Genomic DNA, 16,265 nt, shown 5'->3' with positions numbered 1-16,265 from the left:
CTCTGTTTCTATCACTTATCTAATTTTTTTTTTACTCAGAACATATTTGTGTCTCTTCGTTCTCCCTAGAACGCCCGCATTAAACGTGATCACTGTGTCTGTCGGGACCAGAAGTCGACCTGAGCCTCCTCCCACAGGCACTCCCGGCGCGTGTGAGCTGGGGGCAGTGCAGGCACGGTAGGAACTGGCACAGAGACGCTGCAGCTCCTCCGGGGGCTTTTTGTTCTTGCAAAACTAGTTATCCAGAAACCGACAGATTTATCTTTTTAAAACCTTCGTAGAATATCCTTAAGATCAGACTGCATAATTTAAGGCTAGTTCTCCAGCGCGTAGCCTTGTGAGTTAGTGCAATTGATCCTCATTATTTGCAGACTGTACATTTGCCTACTCGCTAATGGACTTCCCAGGTGGTGCTAGTGGTAAAGAACCTACCTGCCAATGCAGGAGACATGAGAGACTCAGGTTCGATCTCTGGGTCGGGAAGATCCCCTGGAGGAAGGCCTGGCAACCCACTCTAGTATTCTCACCTGGAGAATCCCATGGACAGAGGAGCCTGGTGGGCTACAGTCCATAGGGCCGCAGAGTCGGACACGAATGAAGTGACTTAGCACACACACACGACTCACTGACATGAATCTGTAATGGTCAAATTAGAATTTGGGGTGCTCCTGCTGGCACTGGTGGACTTTGGCAGGTCACCAAGAAACCCGAGTTGCTGGAATCATACACTCTCAGCTGAGGCTGAACATGGATACGTTCTGCCCACTTCTTTCAGCCCTCATATGATAGTGAGGGTTCTTTTCATGGTCTAGTTAGTGCCATGTTTTTTCATTTTCGTGCTTTTCCTGTGTGGTGATTTTGCTATTTAAAATGGGTCCCAAACGCAGAGCTGAAGTGCTGTCTAGTGTCCTGAGCACGAGGCTGTGACGCGCTTCCAAGGGGAGACGTGTATTAGATAAGCTTTGTTCAGATGTGAGGCACAGGACTGTGACTTCAGTGTCAACTGACCAGCACTATATATTAAACAAGGCCTCTTTAAACAAAAATATACTTAAAATGAGGTTATGAATTGATTGGTTGACAAAAACATTGTGACCTGAGGCTGCACAGAACTACAGTGAATAACAAGAATCGACTATATTTTGAGGGTGGAAGAGGGTAATAAACTAGCTCTGTAAAATGTGAACATTAATTTTTGGAGTTATAAAAATAAATTGAGATGATAAAAAATGTACATTTAAAAAAGTAGAATGTTCTTTAATAATAGTTAAGTCTACCTTCCCTATATCTGCACTTAGAAAATTTCAAGGTATTTTTAATGTCATAGTTATTTTACTTTGGAAGTTACCATTATTTCTAAAATTTTATTGTAGTTGATTAACAATATCATGTTAGTTTCAGGTGTACAGCACAGTTATTCAGTTATATATGCATGAAAGTGAAAGTCACTCAGTCGTGTCCGACTCTTGAGACCCCACGGACTGTAGCCTGCCAGGCTCCTCTGTCCAGGGGATTCTCCAGACAATACTGGAGTGGGTTGCCACACCGTCCTCTAGCAGATCTTCCTGACCCAGGATCAAACCTGCAATTTTATGTCCTACACTGGCAGGCAGGTTCTTTACCACTAGCACCACCTGGAAAGCCCTCAGTTACACATAAATGTGTGTATGTGTGTATGTATGTATATATATATATGTATGTATTTTTTTTTCCAGATTATTTTCCCATATAGGTTATTACATAATATTGAGCACAGTTCCTGGTTCTACACAGCAGATCCTTGTTGGTTATCTATTTTGTATAGAGTACTGTTGGAAGTGGTTTTTTAACTACCATATATTATGTTTTTAATACCGACATTTTATCATATTTTAAAATCTCTAAACTTGGTGTTCAAAGACAATTATAAAGGGCAATTAAGATTTGAAGTGTTTTTTCTTCTTAATGGAACATAAACTACTGGTGTGTCTTACATTCAATGAGGGTTGAAATTAGATGAAATATGGTATTTTATACCCATCTCCCTTATGAGTTCCCTTTAACCAGTGCTGGCTGCAAGCTTTCTAAATAAAAGTGACTACTGTAACTTGATACCTTCTCCATTGAGATGTCTGCCCATCATTTTTCTTCTTTTAATAACCTCTCAGCTCTTTGTATCCCTGACCTCAGTATCTTCCTTTTGTGACTTTTTTCTTTTAACCTATTTCTTAAAAAAAAAAAACAACTTCCAAAGACTCTGTAATTTCTACTGTGATGTAGTTATCTAGTGTAATGTCAAGTGTAACTTCTAATACAAAAGAAAATGTGCTAATGCTACCTCCTGGGATAAAATGTTAAGTTAGCTACATCTGCAAATAACTCTGGAAAGTAAGTTACAGAGTACTTTCTAGAAGCCCCTCGCTTGCATGTAGCTGATACTCAATACAACTTTGTTGGATATTTCACAAATAATACAATAAACAAAGGCTGTCTCAGGTGGTGCTGGAAAGAACACCTCTTCCCAGTCTCTTTCCTTGAGGTGAGGGCTGTCGCCTTCCTGTCCCCCTCTTATAGCTAAAAGTACTTTCCCCCTGTAGACTAAATAGACTCATTTCTTTTGAATTCTTAGTTCAAGAACTACTCCCAGGTATGAACGCCTTATTTGGGGGAAAAACAAGAAGAAACTGGAATCTGAGCTGCTCAACAGCATGACTCTGGAGAGAGGGACGTGCCCGAGGAACTCCGCTCCTACTGCAACCCACGACAGGTGCCCCCACCATGTCCTGCACCTGACTCCCTCTGCTCACTCTGCATGCTCCTCTCCTCTTTGTACTCATCCACCTGCTTGGCTGCAGGAAGAGTGATCCTATGACACAAGGGCAGATCCTACGAAAAGAAGGCCCCAGGTCCTTCCACGGAAATATACTGGCCTCTAGGATAACAAAGGCCCACTGTGATTGCTGGGAAGCATGGACACTGCTTAGGGAAAACTGACCCCAAGTCTCACAGGAAAGTTACTGCTTGCAAAATACTCTTGCTATGTGTAAAACCAGACATTATCTGCCACACTTTTCTTCATATGGGTACAAAATAAGATTCCCCTGACCCCCAACACCAAAGGGATAGCTAGCTCAGAATAGCTAGCCAGACTGGTTTCTTGGGTGATCACCTACAGTCTGGTTTGTGTTTAGCCGAAGATGGAGCTTGGGGGGTGAGGGCAAGAGCTCAATGATGTCCTTTTGATTCAAGTTTTCATCTTAAGTGGCACTTTCAACCTGACGCCCAACACTCATGTCCCTAGGCAATGAATCCATGAGTCAAGTAATCAAAAATAGCTCGTCTTTCCTGCATTTCACACTGTTTTTCACTATACGTAATGGACAAAGTGACTTTTACCTATATAGTTGAGTTTCAGTCTGGGCTAAAAGCAACTAAACTCATTGACATTTAACAAATCAGTGAACTAAAATGGACCTAAAGGGGCGAATTTAATTTAATGACCATTATACCTACTACTGTGGGCAAGAATCCCTTAGAAGAAATGGAGTAGCCCTCATAGTCAACAAGAGTCTAAAATGCTGTAGCACTTGGGTGCAATCTCATGAACGACAAAATGATGTCTGTTCATTTTTAAGGCAAGCCACTCAATATCACAGTAATCCAAGTCTGTGCCCCAACCACTGATGCCAAAAAAGCCGAAGTTAAACGTTTCTATGAAGACTTACAAGACGTCCTAGAACTAACACCAAAAAAAGATGTCCTTTTCATCATAGGGGACTGGAATGCAAAAGTAGGAAGTCAAGAGATACCTGGAATAACAGGCAAATTTGGCCTTGGAGAACAAAATGAAGCAGGGCAAAGGCTAATAGAGTTTTGTCAAGAGAACACACTGGTCACAGCAAACACCCTCTTCCAACAATACAAGAGATGACTCTACACATGGGCATCACCAGATGGTCAATACTGAAATCAGACTGATTATATTTTTTGCAGCCACAGATGGAGACGCTCCATATAGTCAGCAAAAACAAGATAGGGAGCTGATTGTGGCTCAGATCATGAACTCCTTATTGCAAAAATTCAGACTTAAATGGAAGAAAGTAGGGAAAACCACTAGGCCATTAAGGTATCAGTTCAATTCAGTTCAGTTCAATCACTCAGAAGTGTCTGACTCTTTGTGACCCCATGGACTGCAGCATGCCAGGCCTCCCTGTCCATTGCCAACTCACAGAGTTTACTCAAACTCATGTCCATTGATTCGGTGATGCCATCCAACCATCTCATCCTCTGTCATCCCCCTCTCCTCCCACCTTCAATCTTTCCCAGCATCAGGGTCTTTTCCACTCAAGTCAGTTCTTTGCATCAGGTGACCAAAGTACTGGAGTTTCAGCCTCACCATCAGTCTTTCCAATGAATATTCAGGACTGATTTCCTTCAGTATGACCTAAATCAAATCCCTTATGATTATTCAGTGGAAGCGACAAATAGATTCAAGGGACTAGATCTGATAGACAGAGTGCCTGAAGAACTATGGATGGAGGTTTGTGACATTATACAGGAAGTGGTGATGAAAACCATCCCCAAGAAAAAGGAATGCAAAAAGGCAAAATGGCTGTCTTAGGAGGACTTACAAATAGCTGAGAAAAGAAGAGAAGTGAAAGGCAAAGAAGGTCAACATATACCCAACCGAATGCAGAGTTCCAAAGAACAGCACGGAGAGATAAGGAAGCCTTCCTAAGTGAACAATGCAAAGAAATAGAGAGGAAAACAATAGAATAGGTAAGACTAGAGATCTCTTCAAGAAAATCAGAGATACTAAGGGAACATTTCATGCAAAGATGGGCACAAGAAAGGACAGAAATGGTATGGACCTAACAGAAGCAGAAGATATTAAGAAGAGGTGGCAAGAATACATAGAACTATACAGAAAAGATCTTAAAACCCAGATAACCACGATGATATGATCACTCACCTAGAGCCAGACATCCTGGAGTGTGAAGTCAAGTGGGCCTTACGTAGATTCATTACGAACAAAGTTAGTGTAGGTGATGGAATTCCTGCTGAGTTATTTCAAGTCTAAAACATGATGCTGTTAAAAGTGCTGCACTCAATATGCCAGCAAATATGGAAAACTCAGCAGTGACCACAGGACTGGAAAAGGTCAGTTTTGATTCGAAACCCAAAGGCAATGCCAAAGAATGTTCAAACTACCATACAACTGTGCTCATTTCACATGCCAGCAAAGTAATGTTCGAAATTCTCCAAGCCTGACTTAACCATGACATGAACTGAGAACTTCCAGATGTTCAAGATGGATTTCAAAACGGCAGAGGAACCAGAGATCAAATTGCAGAGAATTCCAGAAAAACATCTACTTCTGCTTCACTGACTATGCTAAAGCCTTTGACTATGTGGATCACAACAAACTGGAAAATTCTGAAAGAGATGGGAATACCAGACCACCTGACCTGCCTCCTGAGTAACCTGTATGGAGCTCAAGAAGCAACAGTTAGAACCAGACCTGTAACAACGGACTGGTTCAAAATGGGGAAAGAAGTACATCAAGGCTGTATATTGTTACCCTGCTTATTTAACTTATATGCAGAGTACATCATGCAAAATGCTGGGCTGGATGAAGCACAAGCTGGAATCAAGATTGCTGGAGTAATAGCAACAATCTCAGATATATAGAAGACACCACCCTAATGGCAGAAAGCAAAGAGAAACTAAAGAGCCTTTTGATGAAGGTCAAAGAGGAGACTGGAAAGGCTGGCTTAAAATTCAACATTCAAAAAACAAAGATCATCGCATACAGTCCCATCACTTCACAGCAAATAGATGGGGAAACAATAGAAAACTGACGAACTGTATTTTCTTGGGCTTCAAAATCACTGCAAGATGGTGACTGCAGCCACAAAATTAAAAGACGATTGTTCCTCGGAAGAAAAGCTATGACTAACCTAGACAGCATATTAAAAAGCAGAGACTTTAGTTTGCCAACAAAGGTCTGTCTAGTCAAAGCTATGGTTTTTCCAGTAGTCATGTACGGATGTGAGAGCTGGACCATAAAGAAAGCTGAGCGCCGAAGAATTGATGCTTTTGAACTATGGTGTTGGAGAAGACTCTTGAAGAATCCCTTGGACTGCAAGGAGATTAAACCAGTCAAACCTAAAAGAAATCAAACCTGAATATTCATTGGAAGGACTGATGCTGAAACTGAATGCCACCTGATGGGGAAGAGTCGACCCATTAGAAAAGACTCTGAAGCTTGAAAGACTGAAGGCAGAAGGAGAAGGGGACGAGAGATGATGAGATGGTTGGATGTCATCACTGACTCTACGGACATGAGTTTGAGCAAGTTCCGGAACATGGTGAAGGACAGGGAAGCCAGGGGTACTGAAGTTTATGGGGTCACAAAGAGTCGGACAGAACTGAGTGACTGAACAACAAATGGACTAATTAAAGCAATCAAGGTTCTCTATGTAGAATGGCTAGTCATTCAAGTTCCTGGAGGTGACTCTTAATAGCAGCAGTGGTAGGTTTACACTAACAGTGGGGATCATTAGCCTACTTTCAGCAAGAGTCATTCAATGTCTGGCCATCAAGAGGACTCAAGAAATTGCAGCATTTCTGTTTTTTCTGGGCAGTCGAAAAGGACGATTAGTGGCAGGCCAGCAATGATTTACTCCTGACACAGACATTGCACCTGTGCAGATTCAGGAAAAAGCAGGTGGAGTGAACCCCACATTGGCTGAGTAAGTTTACCAAGGATAGACGGCTTGCCACAGATTCAGGATGAGGAGTTGGGCAGCAGTACTCGGCGTGCGAGTCACCCGTCCTTGCACCGTGAAACCCCTACCCACAGTGCTGAATGGCTAATTCAAGAACCTGCAGTTGGCTGACCCCAGGACACCATGTTCTTCCCTAATGAAACAGCAGTGGGGAGTGAAATGCGACATACCCTTTTGGTATTAAAACCCACAGTTAATGCATCATAATTCATACAACTGTGAAAGCTGTAAAATTCCAGTCTGTTAGCTGCACCTGTATCTCTCTGACCAGGAGAAACCAATAGGGCTCTGGTTCTACTGCATTCTTCTGGGTTCCGCCAGACTCTCTCCTGTAATCAGTCTGCCTGGCAGGGACAATGCCAAGACTTTGCATCTAACTCCAGAGCTTAACTGCATCTAATTCCAGAGCTAAACTGCAACAACCAAGAATGGATTTCCTTCACCTCTTGCTTGTCTCCCACAGGACAAACTGCACTCAATCTAACTCCAAGATATTCTGAGCCAAACCTCAGCACTATCCGGGAAATGCTTTAAATGAAAGGACAGGAGCAAAGTAAACTTTTTGTTTGGCACTTCTAATAAACAAGTGGTAACTTCAGTCAACATTTCCTTCTTTCTACATAAGCTGCCAAATTGTGTGATGCAAAGACATCGAATGAGGAAAAAAACATAATTTCTATTTATGGATCAGCCTTAAAATTTTTAAATGTATTATGTATGCTTTACTTTGAACATAATATATTAGTATAGTAGTACATGCAGGTAAATAATCAATGGATGTGTACACTGGTGGATACATGCGCAAAATTTTTTATCAATGGGCTGCATGATTACAAAGGTTTTAATGTCTCTTGTTTCTTTGGCCATTCCTTGCAGCTTGCGGGATCTTAGTTCCTGGACAAGGGATTGAACCCAAATCCTTGGCAATGAAAGCAGAGTCCTAACCACTGGACAGCCAGAGTTCCTATAAAAAAAGGTTTTACTGTCTTTTATTTATTTAGCATTGCTATATATTCTTTGAAAAAAATTGAAGTATAGTTGATTTACAATATTGTGCCAGTCTCTCTGCAAAGCCACAGACATGCAGTAATGAAGTCAAAGCTATATACAAAATCAGAACCTTCCCAAATAAGGAAAAAATGGCTTTGCAACCCACAGAAGATCTTGCCATAAAGATGACTTTACTACTCTGCAAATCTAGTGTCTCTGAGAGGCAGTGAATGCCTCATGTTTAGCCAGGAGCACAACTGGTTTGGGACTAGCCTACTGCTACTACTAAGTCACTTCAGTCATGTCCGACTCTGTGTGACCCCAGAGATGGCAGCCCACCAGGCTCCCCCGTCCCTGGGACTCTCCAGGCAAGAACACTGGAGTGGGTTGCCATTTCCTTCTCCAATGCATGAAAGTGAAAAGTGAAAGGGAAGTCGCTCAGTTGTGTCCGACTCTTAGCGACCCCACGGACTGCAGCCTACCAGGCTTCTCCATCCATGGGATTTTCCAGGCAAAAGTACTGGAGTGGGATGTCACTGCCTTCTCCAACTAGCCTATCTTTGAGCTATTCCTTTTAGTTCACATTAGCTTGTTAACTTTAAGGGGAGTTTGGAGGCTAAAGAAACCACACCTGTTGAAACTTAACAAGAAAGGCGAGAGATTAATGGAATAGAAGAGACAATGTGTTCTCTGAGTGCTGCCTTTGTAGGTGTCATTTCATTTCAATTTCTATCACAGACTGATAAAACACATGTATCAAAATCTTTACAGATACAAAAGCTATTTAAAAGGAACAGGATCACTTTTTGAAGAAAACTCAAGCCCACAGCACATGGCCTATTTCAATCTCATTGCACTACACCTTGGGATCATGTTTGTATCAATGGAGACATCTTTTAATAGGACTATAGCCTTCAGGTCTATACCCTAGAGGACTGTGACTTAAACACAGGACAGGACTAGTAGCTCAACCTGAAATTTGTTTGGCGCTGGCAGACTAAAACGGCGCATGCCTGTTTTTCCAACTTTTCTACATCATTGGTTCCAACAGACAACAACAAAAACCACACGTACATATACACATGCACACACACACACACAAATGGGACAACGGAAAATGGGCGGCAAGTGGCTTTTAAGTAACAGGGCAGGGTACCTGGGATGCTCTCTAACTTTCTTCTGAGCTCTTCATTTTCTTGTTGCAGTGAAATCACCTCCTGCTCCAGCTCTTGGCATCGGGGACAGTAGCCTTCCTCTTCCTCCTCTTCCTCCTCCTCAGGCAGCGTAGATGATGATGGGTGACCATGGGATTCAGATGTTGCTGGGGAGGTCCAGCCACCTAGCGTGTGCACGGGGGATGTTGACAGAGGATCCACATCCGCCAGGTGGCCATACTCGCTGACCGAGGAGGTGTTTGGAGTTGGAAAGCTCCCTGAGAGCAAGTAATTTTGCAGGGAGTCAGTGAAAACTCTCAAAAATGCAGAAGTTTGTTGTTTCCTTTGCATATATTGCATTTCAATGTCTAAATTGTCTGAAGTCTGACTGTGGACCCCTTTGCCAACAGGACATGGTTCCTGTCTTTCAGTGTAACTTGAGCCTTCCTGCTTCACACAAGATATCATGGATTGAGAATGGCTGGAGTCTAGAAGTTTGCCTCCACAATTTAAGAGGCTAAGGACTCGGCTGCATTGTTGAGCAAAAGCGTCCAAGATCATACGACTCTCTGAAACAGAGAAGAAGACACATCAGAGACTTACAGCCAAGACAAGGGACAAAGAGGGTCCTTGACTTGGAGTTCAACATTCAAAACTGTCAGAAACATGGACTTCTACTCTCTGCCGCACACCAGTGTGACATAGTGAATCCACATGTACCTGGATGCACAGCTTCCTGTCACTCCTGATGAGCCACCCCAACTCGATTCTGGGAAATGGCTGGATGGGACTGGGGCACCGAATAGAGACCCCCCTCTCTATGGCATTGGCTGGCCTGCACAGCTCTGAACTTACACCTTTGGCTTCATTAACATCCTCACTCTAATGAATCAAGCCAGCCCTGCAGACTCAACTCCTCATTGACAGTGGAGCTTACAGCAATCATTACTGCTATTTCTGGAGTGCCCTCATGCCCTTGCTATTAATCAGCTGATACAATCCCCACTGAGAGTACGTTGCTCCCAGATGCAAACTGGAGAAGAACGAGAGGTGTCTGGGAAGTGCTCACTAAACACCTAAGAAAAAACAAGGAGTGGGCCTGAGGCAAATGAGGAGGAGCCCCAAAGCAACACTGTGTCATCCACCATCTGGGTTGGCCATCCTTTCCTGTATCTGATACCTTAGCTTTATCTATAGCAGCAGCATCTGAAAAGCAACAGTGCCCTTCTCAGGGCCTCTCCCACCAAATCTCTTAACTGGCACGCATCTGACTGACAGGGCCAGTCAGTTTCCACAAATGTATTACAAAGCATGTTAACTGTCAATCAGTGGAAAGCAAAAAACGGATAGAAAGCAATCAGTTCACCTCAAAAAGAAAAAATATGGAAAGGCCCCCGCCCCCCGCCCCAGTCAATATTGTGAAAATGTGACTCAATGTTGTCAGTCTAAGGGTTTTGAAAATTCACCCTAAACATAAGCTACATCAACATTCTCTTTGTAGACCACCACCCAGAATGGGCAATTTATAAATACCCAGAGAGAGATACTTTTTTAGGGTTTATATTTGGCAATGAGGGTGCCTCTTATTTCCTCTCCCGTCTATGTAAAATAGTGGCAACAAACAAAATACTGTAGATTCTAGATGCCAATATCTATTGTTTATTATAGAAATGTAACTAGTCACTGAAGGACTGACGCTGAAGCGCCAATACTTTGGCCACCTGATGCAAAGAGCCTACTCATTAGAAAAGACCCCGACGTTGGGAAAGATTGAAAGCAGCACAAGAAGGGAACAACAGAGGATGAGATGGTGGGATGGCATTACTGACTCAGTGGACATGAGATTGAGCAAGCTGCGGGAGCTGGTGAAGGACAGGGAAGCCTGGCGTGCCCCAGTCCACGGCGTCTCAGAGAGTCGGACACGACTCGGTGACTGAAACAACACCTAGTTGCTTGTTGTCCCTGGAAATGTTGTCTAGCTGTATCTTTACGGAGGAAAAAAAGACCTTTAAAAGTGAAAAATGGTGAGATGCTCAAGGGTTTCTTTGGGGACAACAAACCAGAATAATTGTGATTTAAGAAAATTGGTTTCTCTAGAAAACCCAGGTTAATGACCAGCAAAACCAACCTTTAGAAACCTCATTGCAGTACTTCATGTTCTTTGTTTTTTCTTACTAGTCTTTCTAAAGTAACTAAGATATCAGGGGGAGGGGGTACAAGTCTCCTTTTCTAACTATTTAATGATTTATCTAAGGCCCAGAGCATATAGGAAGCACCCCTCACATCTCCCAAATCTATAAAATGCTACCATTCCTAAACCCTCAGGAAAAATGACAAGTCAGAATACAGAGGCCAGTACTCTTCAGCTCAGCAGAGACTTAAGAGACTGTATATTCCATGAGTGGACTCGAGCTTGAGGGCCAGCACAGTATCTCAAGAAGTATTTACTGAATACATGCAGGGACTCTTGTAGCTAAAATCGTATCTTAGTTTACAGCATTTGTATTCTCACCCTGAATCCCACAAATATTAGGCACAGGCCTGCTTTTTAACCACAATTACTTTGAGTGCTGAAGAAAGAACTAGATGCCAGGTATAGTGTTCATCTGGAGCTGGCTGATGGGCCGTGAAACTTGACCCAAGTAGCAGCCGAGATAAAGTTGGCTTGCTACTTCGGAGAAAAGGGGATGTGTATATGGGAACTATCTTTCCTACACCAAACACTGGAAGTCATGATGACTCTGCCCCCAGCCAGGTGGAAAGGAAGAAACCAGCTCATGATTTGAACTGAATCGTAATTGAGAAAGACTTCAAATAGTTAGGTATTATATTTTGCGATGGCCAAAACCAAATAAATCAGAAAGTAAACAGCTGAACCATACAAGTGGGGAGGCTTAAGATGTTGCATTTTCATTTTTTACTCCCAGGTTTTTGTTCTTTTATTAGTGAAATCAAAGGACAATATCGATTGGGGATTCTCAATTCTGGCACATTAGCAGTTTTCATTCATTTAATCCTATAATCCCATTTCAGACCTGAAGTTGTACTTACTGTTTGCATTTTAATCAGAATAGTCCTAATGGATTCATAGGCTATACACCTTTAATACAACCCTGATGAAAGAAACAAAATATGAAAGGAAAGACGAAAACAGAATTGCTTAGAAAGAACAGCTAGAATATATTTGTCCAGTGTCCTAAAAGGAGTTCAGTTGTCTGAATATTGGTAAGTCACATTACAGTATAGATTTTAAGGGGAAAAAAATTTGATGTATAGACAAGCATGATTTGTTTTCTTAACTGAAGGATAAACTCGTAGTATGTTGAGAAAAAGTCATTATGTATTATGCTATATTATGAAGATAATGTATTAAAGTGCATTCAGAACATCAGAGAATAGTTATAGCCACCAAACAGTTCTTGCCTGCAGGTTTTCCAAATGTTTTATTCAGAATTTGTTCTCAGAACTGATATATGTAAAAATAGCCACTGTAGCCATTAAAAGGCTGAATTTTCTTCTTTTCAGTACCTTCTAATATTTGAATAGTATTTTATGTCAATACATTGAAGAGTGTGATGAAAAATGTTACTATTATACTTGGTGGAAAACAGCAAATCTTTCCACTTAACACATATTGCAGCCAGCAATACTTCACCTTTCCAGACAGAATATAATTAGAAATGCAGGTATTGTGTAATGCCCCTTATTGCTAAGAAATGGAGAAAAGTTCTGTTTTTATATGAACACAGTTGTATGACACACTGATCCGTGATTCTTAATTGAGCAAAGTGTGAACGTGTATTTTAAATTTTTTGAACTCCCCCCCCCCCTTAGTCACAGAATGTTCCACTCAAGTGATAGCAAGGAAGTACAAAGTCAACAGATTACAGAGAGGCTTTAACACAACCTACTTTATCCCTAACTTCTCTAAAATGAAAGATCATAAAATGTTTTTAAAAAATCACAATCATAAAGCATTCTAAAATGACCACATTTCTCAAATTTATTTTGCTTTATTGTAAAACCTGTCTGGAGATAACATCATGTTGCAAATTGTGCCTAGTCTGATTCCAGAATCTGAACCCATGATTATTTTTGTAATTCAAAAAGTCATTTCTAGAAATTCTTCAGAATTTAAGAGGTTTAATCCATCCTAAATCTGATAAGTGAAGAGGGATGGGAACTCAGCAATGAAACACAGGCTCCCTACTTTAACATCCTTCTTTGTAAGTAAAGCCTTGAATGGAATTTGCCCATCACAGCAGATCCCCAAGAGTATTCTGCTTCTATGAAGGAGATCACAGTAGTCAAGATTAGTGGTAACCTTTTGATTTTAGCCCAGTGAAGGGTGAAATATATTAATATTAAAAATGCAGAAGCAGAAAAAAATTTCTGTGACCTATACTACCATGTATCCATATATTTATTACAATCTACCAAAAGGATTTCCAACTAGCTCAAAATAGATGATTTTCTTAGAACATTAATATAACTTCTTTCTATGAGAGGACTTTGTGGCGTAGAAAATAGAAGTTACAAAATGAAAGCATCTCTGGAAGCATCATCCTGTTCTTAAATCAATGAACTACTGTATGTCTTAAAAAAAAAAAAATGCCATCAGTTTTTTTTTCCCTAATGGCAAACATCAACACAGCAAAACAGGATGCAATTTTTCTAAATAAATAAATCAATGATGTGTCAAAAATTAACAGATGAGTTAATATACTCGGTGCTATCAAAACCAGATGGTGCTTCCTAATATTCATCCTGCTCAGTCAATCCCTGAATATTTTCTGGACCATCGGTATATAAAATAGGATGCTGCTATTTGTGATGGCAAACAAAAGCAATCATGCCTGCCAAGCACATACTATAACAGGCAGCATTTCAGCTCTGCTAGACAGAAAGTAATTAGAATGCTTTTAATGTCCAAAAGAATGATGCTGATAGGCTGCCACAGATGTGTAGATTTATGAATATTTATATGGTGGTTTATAGCTGACACTTTTATCAGTTGAAGAAGATAAAATATCTGCCTGACTCAAAAGCTTGACAGTCAGGTTAATAAAATCTCATTAAAGAGAATGACCTATGCAATTATATAGGATTTATTGTAATTCATTTTTGATTGTACTCTGCTTAAAGATGCAATTTCCCATTTCCTGATGCCAAATTTAGGCTGCATATCAAGATCTACGTGGGTTTTAACTCTAAGCCTCCCACAGAGGAAAAATATGCTTTTAGAACCATGGTATATTACCCCTTTTAAGGAAAATTATTCTCTTCAGGAGATTTTATAAGAACACTGAAAAATCTATTTTAAAGCACGTGTCTCCTCTCAATGGTTTATGGCCCTTAATGGCAAATAAGGTTCACTTCAACCCTTTCATCTTTTCACAGCATTTACTCTGGACACTCAGTTCTCTCTCTTCCATCCTTCACTTATTTCATCTCACTGATGTTTTGATTATTTTCAGTTTACCAGGGGGCCTCAGACATTGCAGTAACACTGCAGTGAGGGTGCAACAAGCCAGTCACCACCCTGCCTCCACTCCACCAAGGATGCTCACATGGCTGTCTGGGCGCACGCGCTCATTGGTTCAAAGTGGCACCACTAGTTCCTCAAAGAGCCAATCAACTCTTCAGGCGCCTGTCCTTCTGAGGGCCACTAACGCCACTGTGCCCGTTAAGAGATGGCTTTGTCCCCAGTGATTAATATTACGACCAAAATTCATGATGTCTAGTACTAAGGTCTTTTTTTTTTTTTGCCCCTGACCATTTGCCAAGAACTCTCTCACTGGAAAAGACCCTGACGCTGGGAAAGACTGAAGGCAGGAGAAGGGGACGACGGAGGATGAGATGGTTGGATGTTGTCACCAACTTAATGGACATGAGTTTGAGCAAGCTCCAGGAGTTGGTGATGGACAGGGAAGCCTGGTGTGCTGCAGTCCATGGGGTCACAAAGAGTTGGACACGACTGAGCCACTGAACTGAACTGATTTTCCCTACTGTGAGCAAGAAACCTACAACCCAATTCCTGTCTTTCCAACAAGCACATGGCATCCTATTCTTGGAGCTATCAAGCTTACCACTCCATGAGCTCTCCTAAAAAAAAATAAGAAATGTTGAAAATAAAGGGAAATAAGAAATACAGGGAATCTGAGGAGCATCAGCAAGCTCCTTTTCACTCTTTTAGATTCAGTGACATGATTTCCACCTGGGGACAGAGACAGACTAAACAGGTCATCAGAGTAAACACAGAGAGGACATTCAGAAAAAGGTAAGAAGGAAAAGCAAAACAAAACAACAAAAACTCTTTATGAATAAGAGTGGGGAAACTGCCACCAGAGTAGAAGGGACCCTGGAAAGGATAGCAAGTAACTGGTGCAGAAAACAGAATACAGGAAAAACAGCAGGAAAAAGCAAGGGTTAAAACTATGGATGAACACGGAAATCAAAGGGGGCAGACTTACACGGTCTTAAAAAAGGTAAAAGACTGAAAGACAGTCAGCAAAGTCTAAAAGGAGAAAGCAAGACGAGATTAAAGACTGAAGTGGGCGGATAAAGAGGGGGAACCCCCAATGAACACGATGGCTTGGAGGTTGTGCTAAGGAGTACGCAAAGTACAGAATATGGGAAAAAGACCCAAACTTCTGAACAAGAAAGCAGAGCTAGGAAATTAACAAGGAATGACCATGAAGTAGTTTATAAGAAAATCAGAACCCAAACCCAGAAAGCACACAAACCTAAGAAAGCGGGAAAACACTAGAAAAATAAGGAAAATGAAAGTAGATAGCCTAACAACGAATACAAAAGCACAACAGAATATAAACACAGGAAAAAAAAAAACCACCTCTTGCAAACAGTGAGAACATCCACACAAGAACCCCTCCAAATCAGTGAGGGATGTGACAGGACAAGTCTTCACTATAACCTGTAATTAGATTTTCTTTCTCAAAACCAATCCTTCATGTGTCAAAATATTGACAAACAACAGAACATGAGCTTAGGCTTCTATAACTCATTTCAAGACAATGCTCCTATTTTCATTAGGAAAAAAAAAAACCTTTCGATTCACTTATATGCAGGATTCGGAGGGCTCCAAAGTGCCGTAAAAGGCCTGAGCAGGAACTTTTTAGTTCCGAGGAGGGGGATAAACCGGGCTGCGCGTCCTCAGGCAGCAGAGAGCACCCTTGGGCGCAGGCCCCAGGCTGCGGCCTCTCCATCAGCCCGCCTCCCTCTCCGCAGCTGGGCAGGAGGGCCGGCTTCTACCAGAAGTCTCGTACCCGGGGTGAGCGCTCCCCGAAAGGCATTTCTGAGGGGCCCGGACACAGAAAGCTCGAGAGGCGCG

General features: G+C 41.7%; 1 protein-coding gene and 1 long non-coding RNA gene across 3 annotated transcripts in view; one reads left to right on the top strand and one right to left on the bottom strand.

Annotated features, from left to right (window-relative positions):
* Nucleotides 1-16,265, bottom strand: part of BEND4 (BEN domain containing 4) — a 33,093-nt gene that overhangs the window by 15,332 nt on the left and 1,496 nt on the right. For both annotated transcript variants that reach the window (XM_006073843.4, XM_006073844.4), the window contains exon 2: nt 8,917-9,483. In XM_006073843.4, coding sequence (XP_006073905.1) covers nt 8,917-9,483 — 567 coding nt within the window. The remainder of the gene's footprint in view (nt 1-8,916; nt 9,484-16,265) is intronic.
* LOC123334431 overlaps nt 16,089-16,265 on the top strand; it is a 119,720-nt gene continuing 119,543 nt past the window's right edge. Inside the window, exon 1 of the long non-coding RNA XR_006552269.2 lies at nt 16,089-16,205. This is a non-coding gene — a long non-coding RNA (uncharacterized LOC123334431). The remainder of the gene's footprint in view (nt 16,206-16,265) is intronic.

The sequence above is a fragment of the Bubalus bubalis genome, chromosome 7 (genome assembly GCF_019923935.1).
Source record: "Bubalus bubalis isolate 160015118507 breed Murrah chromosome 7, NDDB_SH_1, whole genome shotgun sequence".
NCBI classification, from domain to species: Eukaryota; Metazoa; Chordata; class Mammalia; order Artiodactyla; family Bovidae; genus Bubalus; species Bubalus bubalis.
The sequence above is the reverse complement of the archived record's forward strand: the minus strand, read 5'-3'. Positions and strand labels throughout refer to the sequence as shown.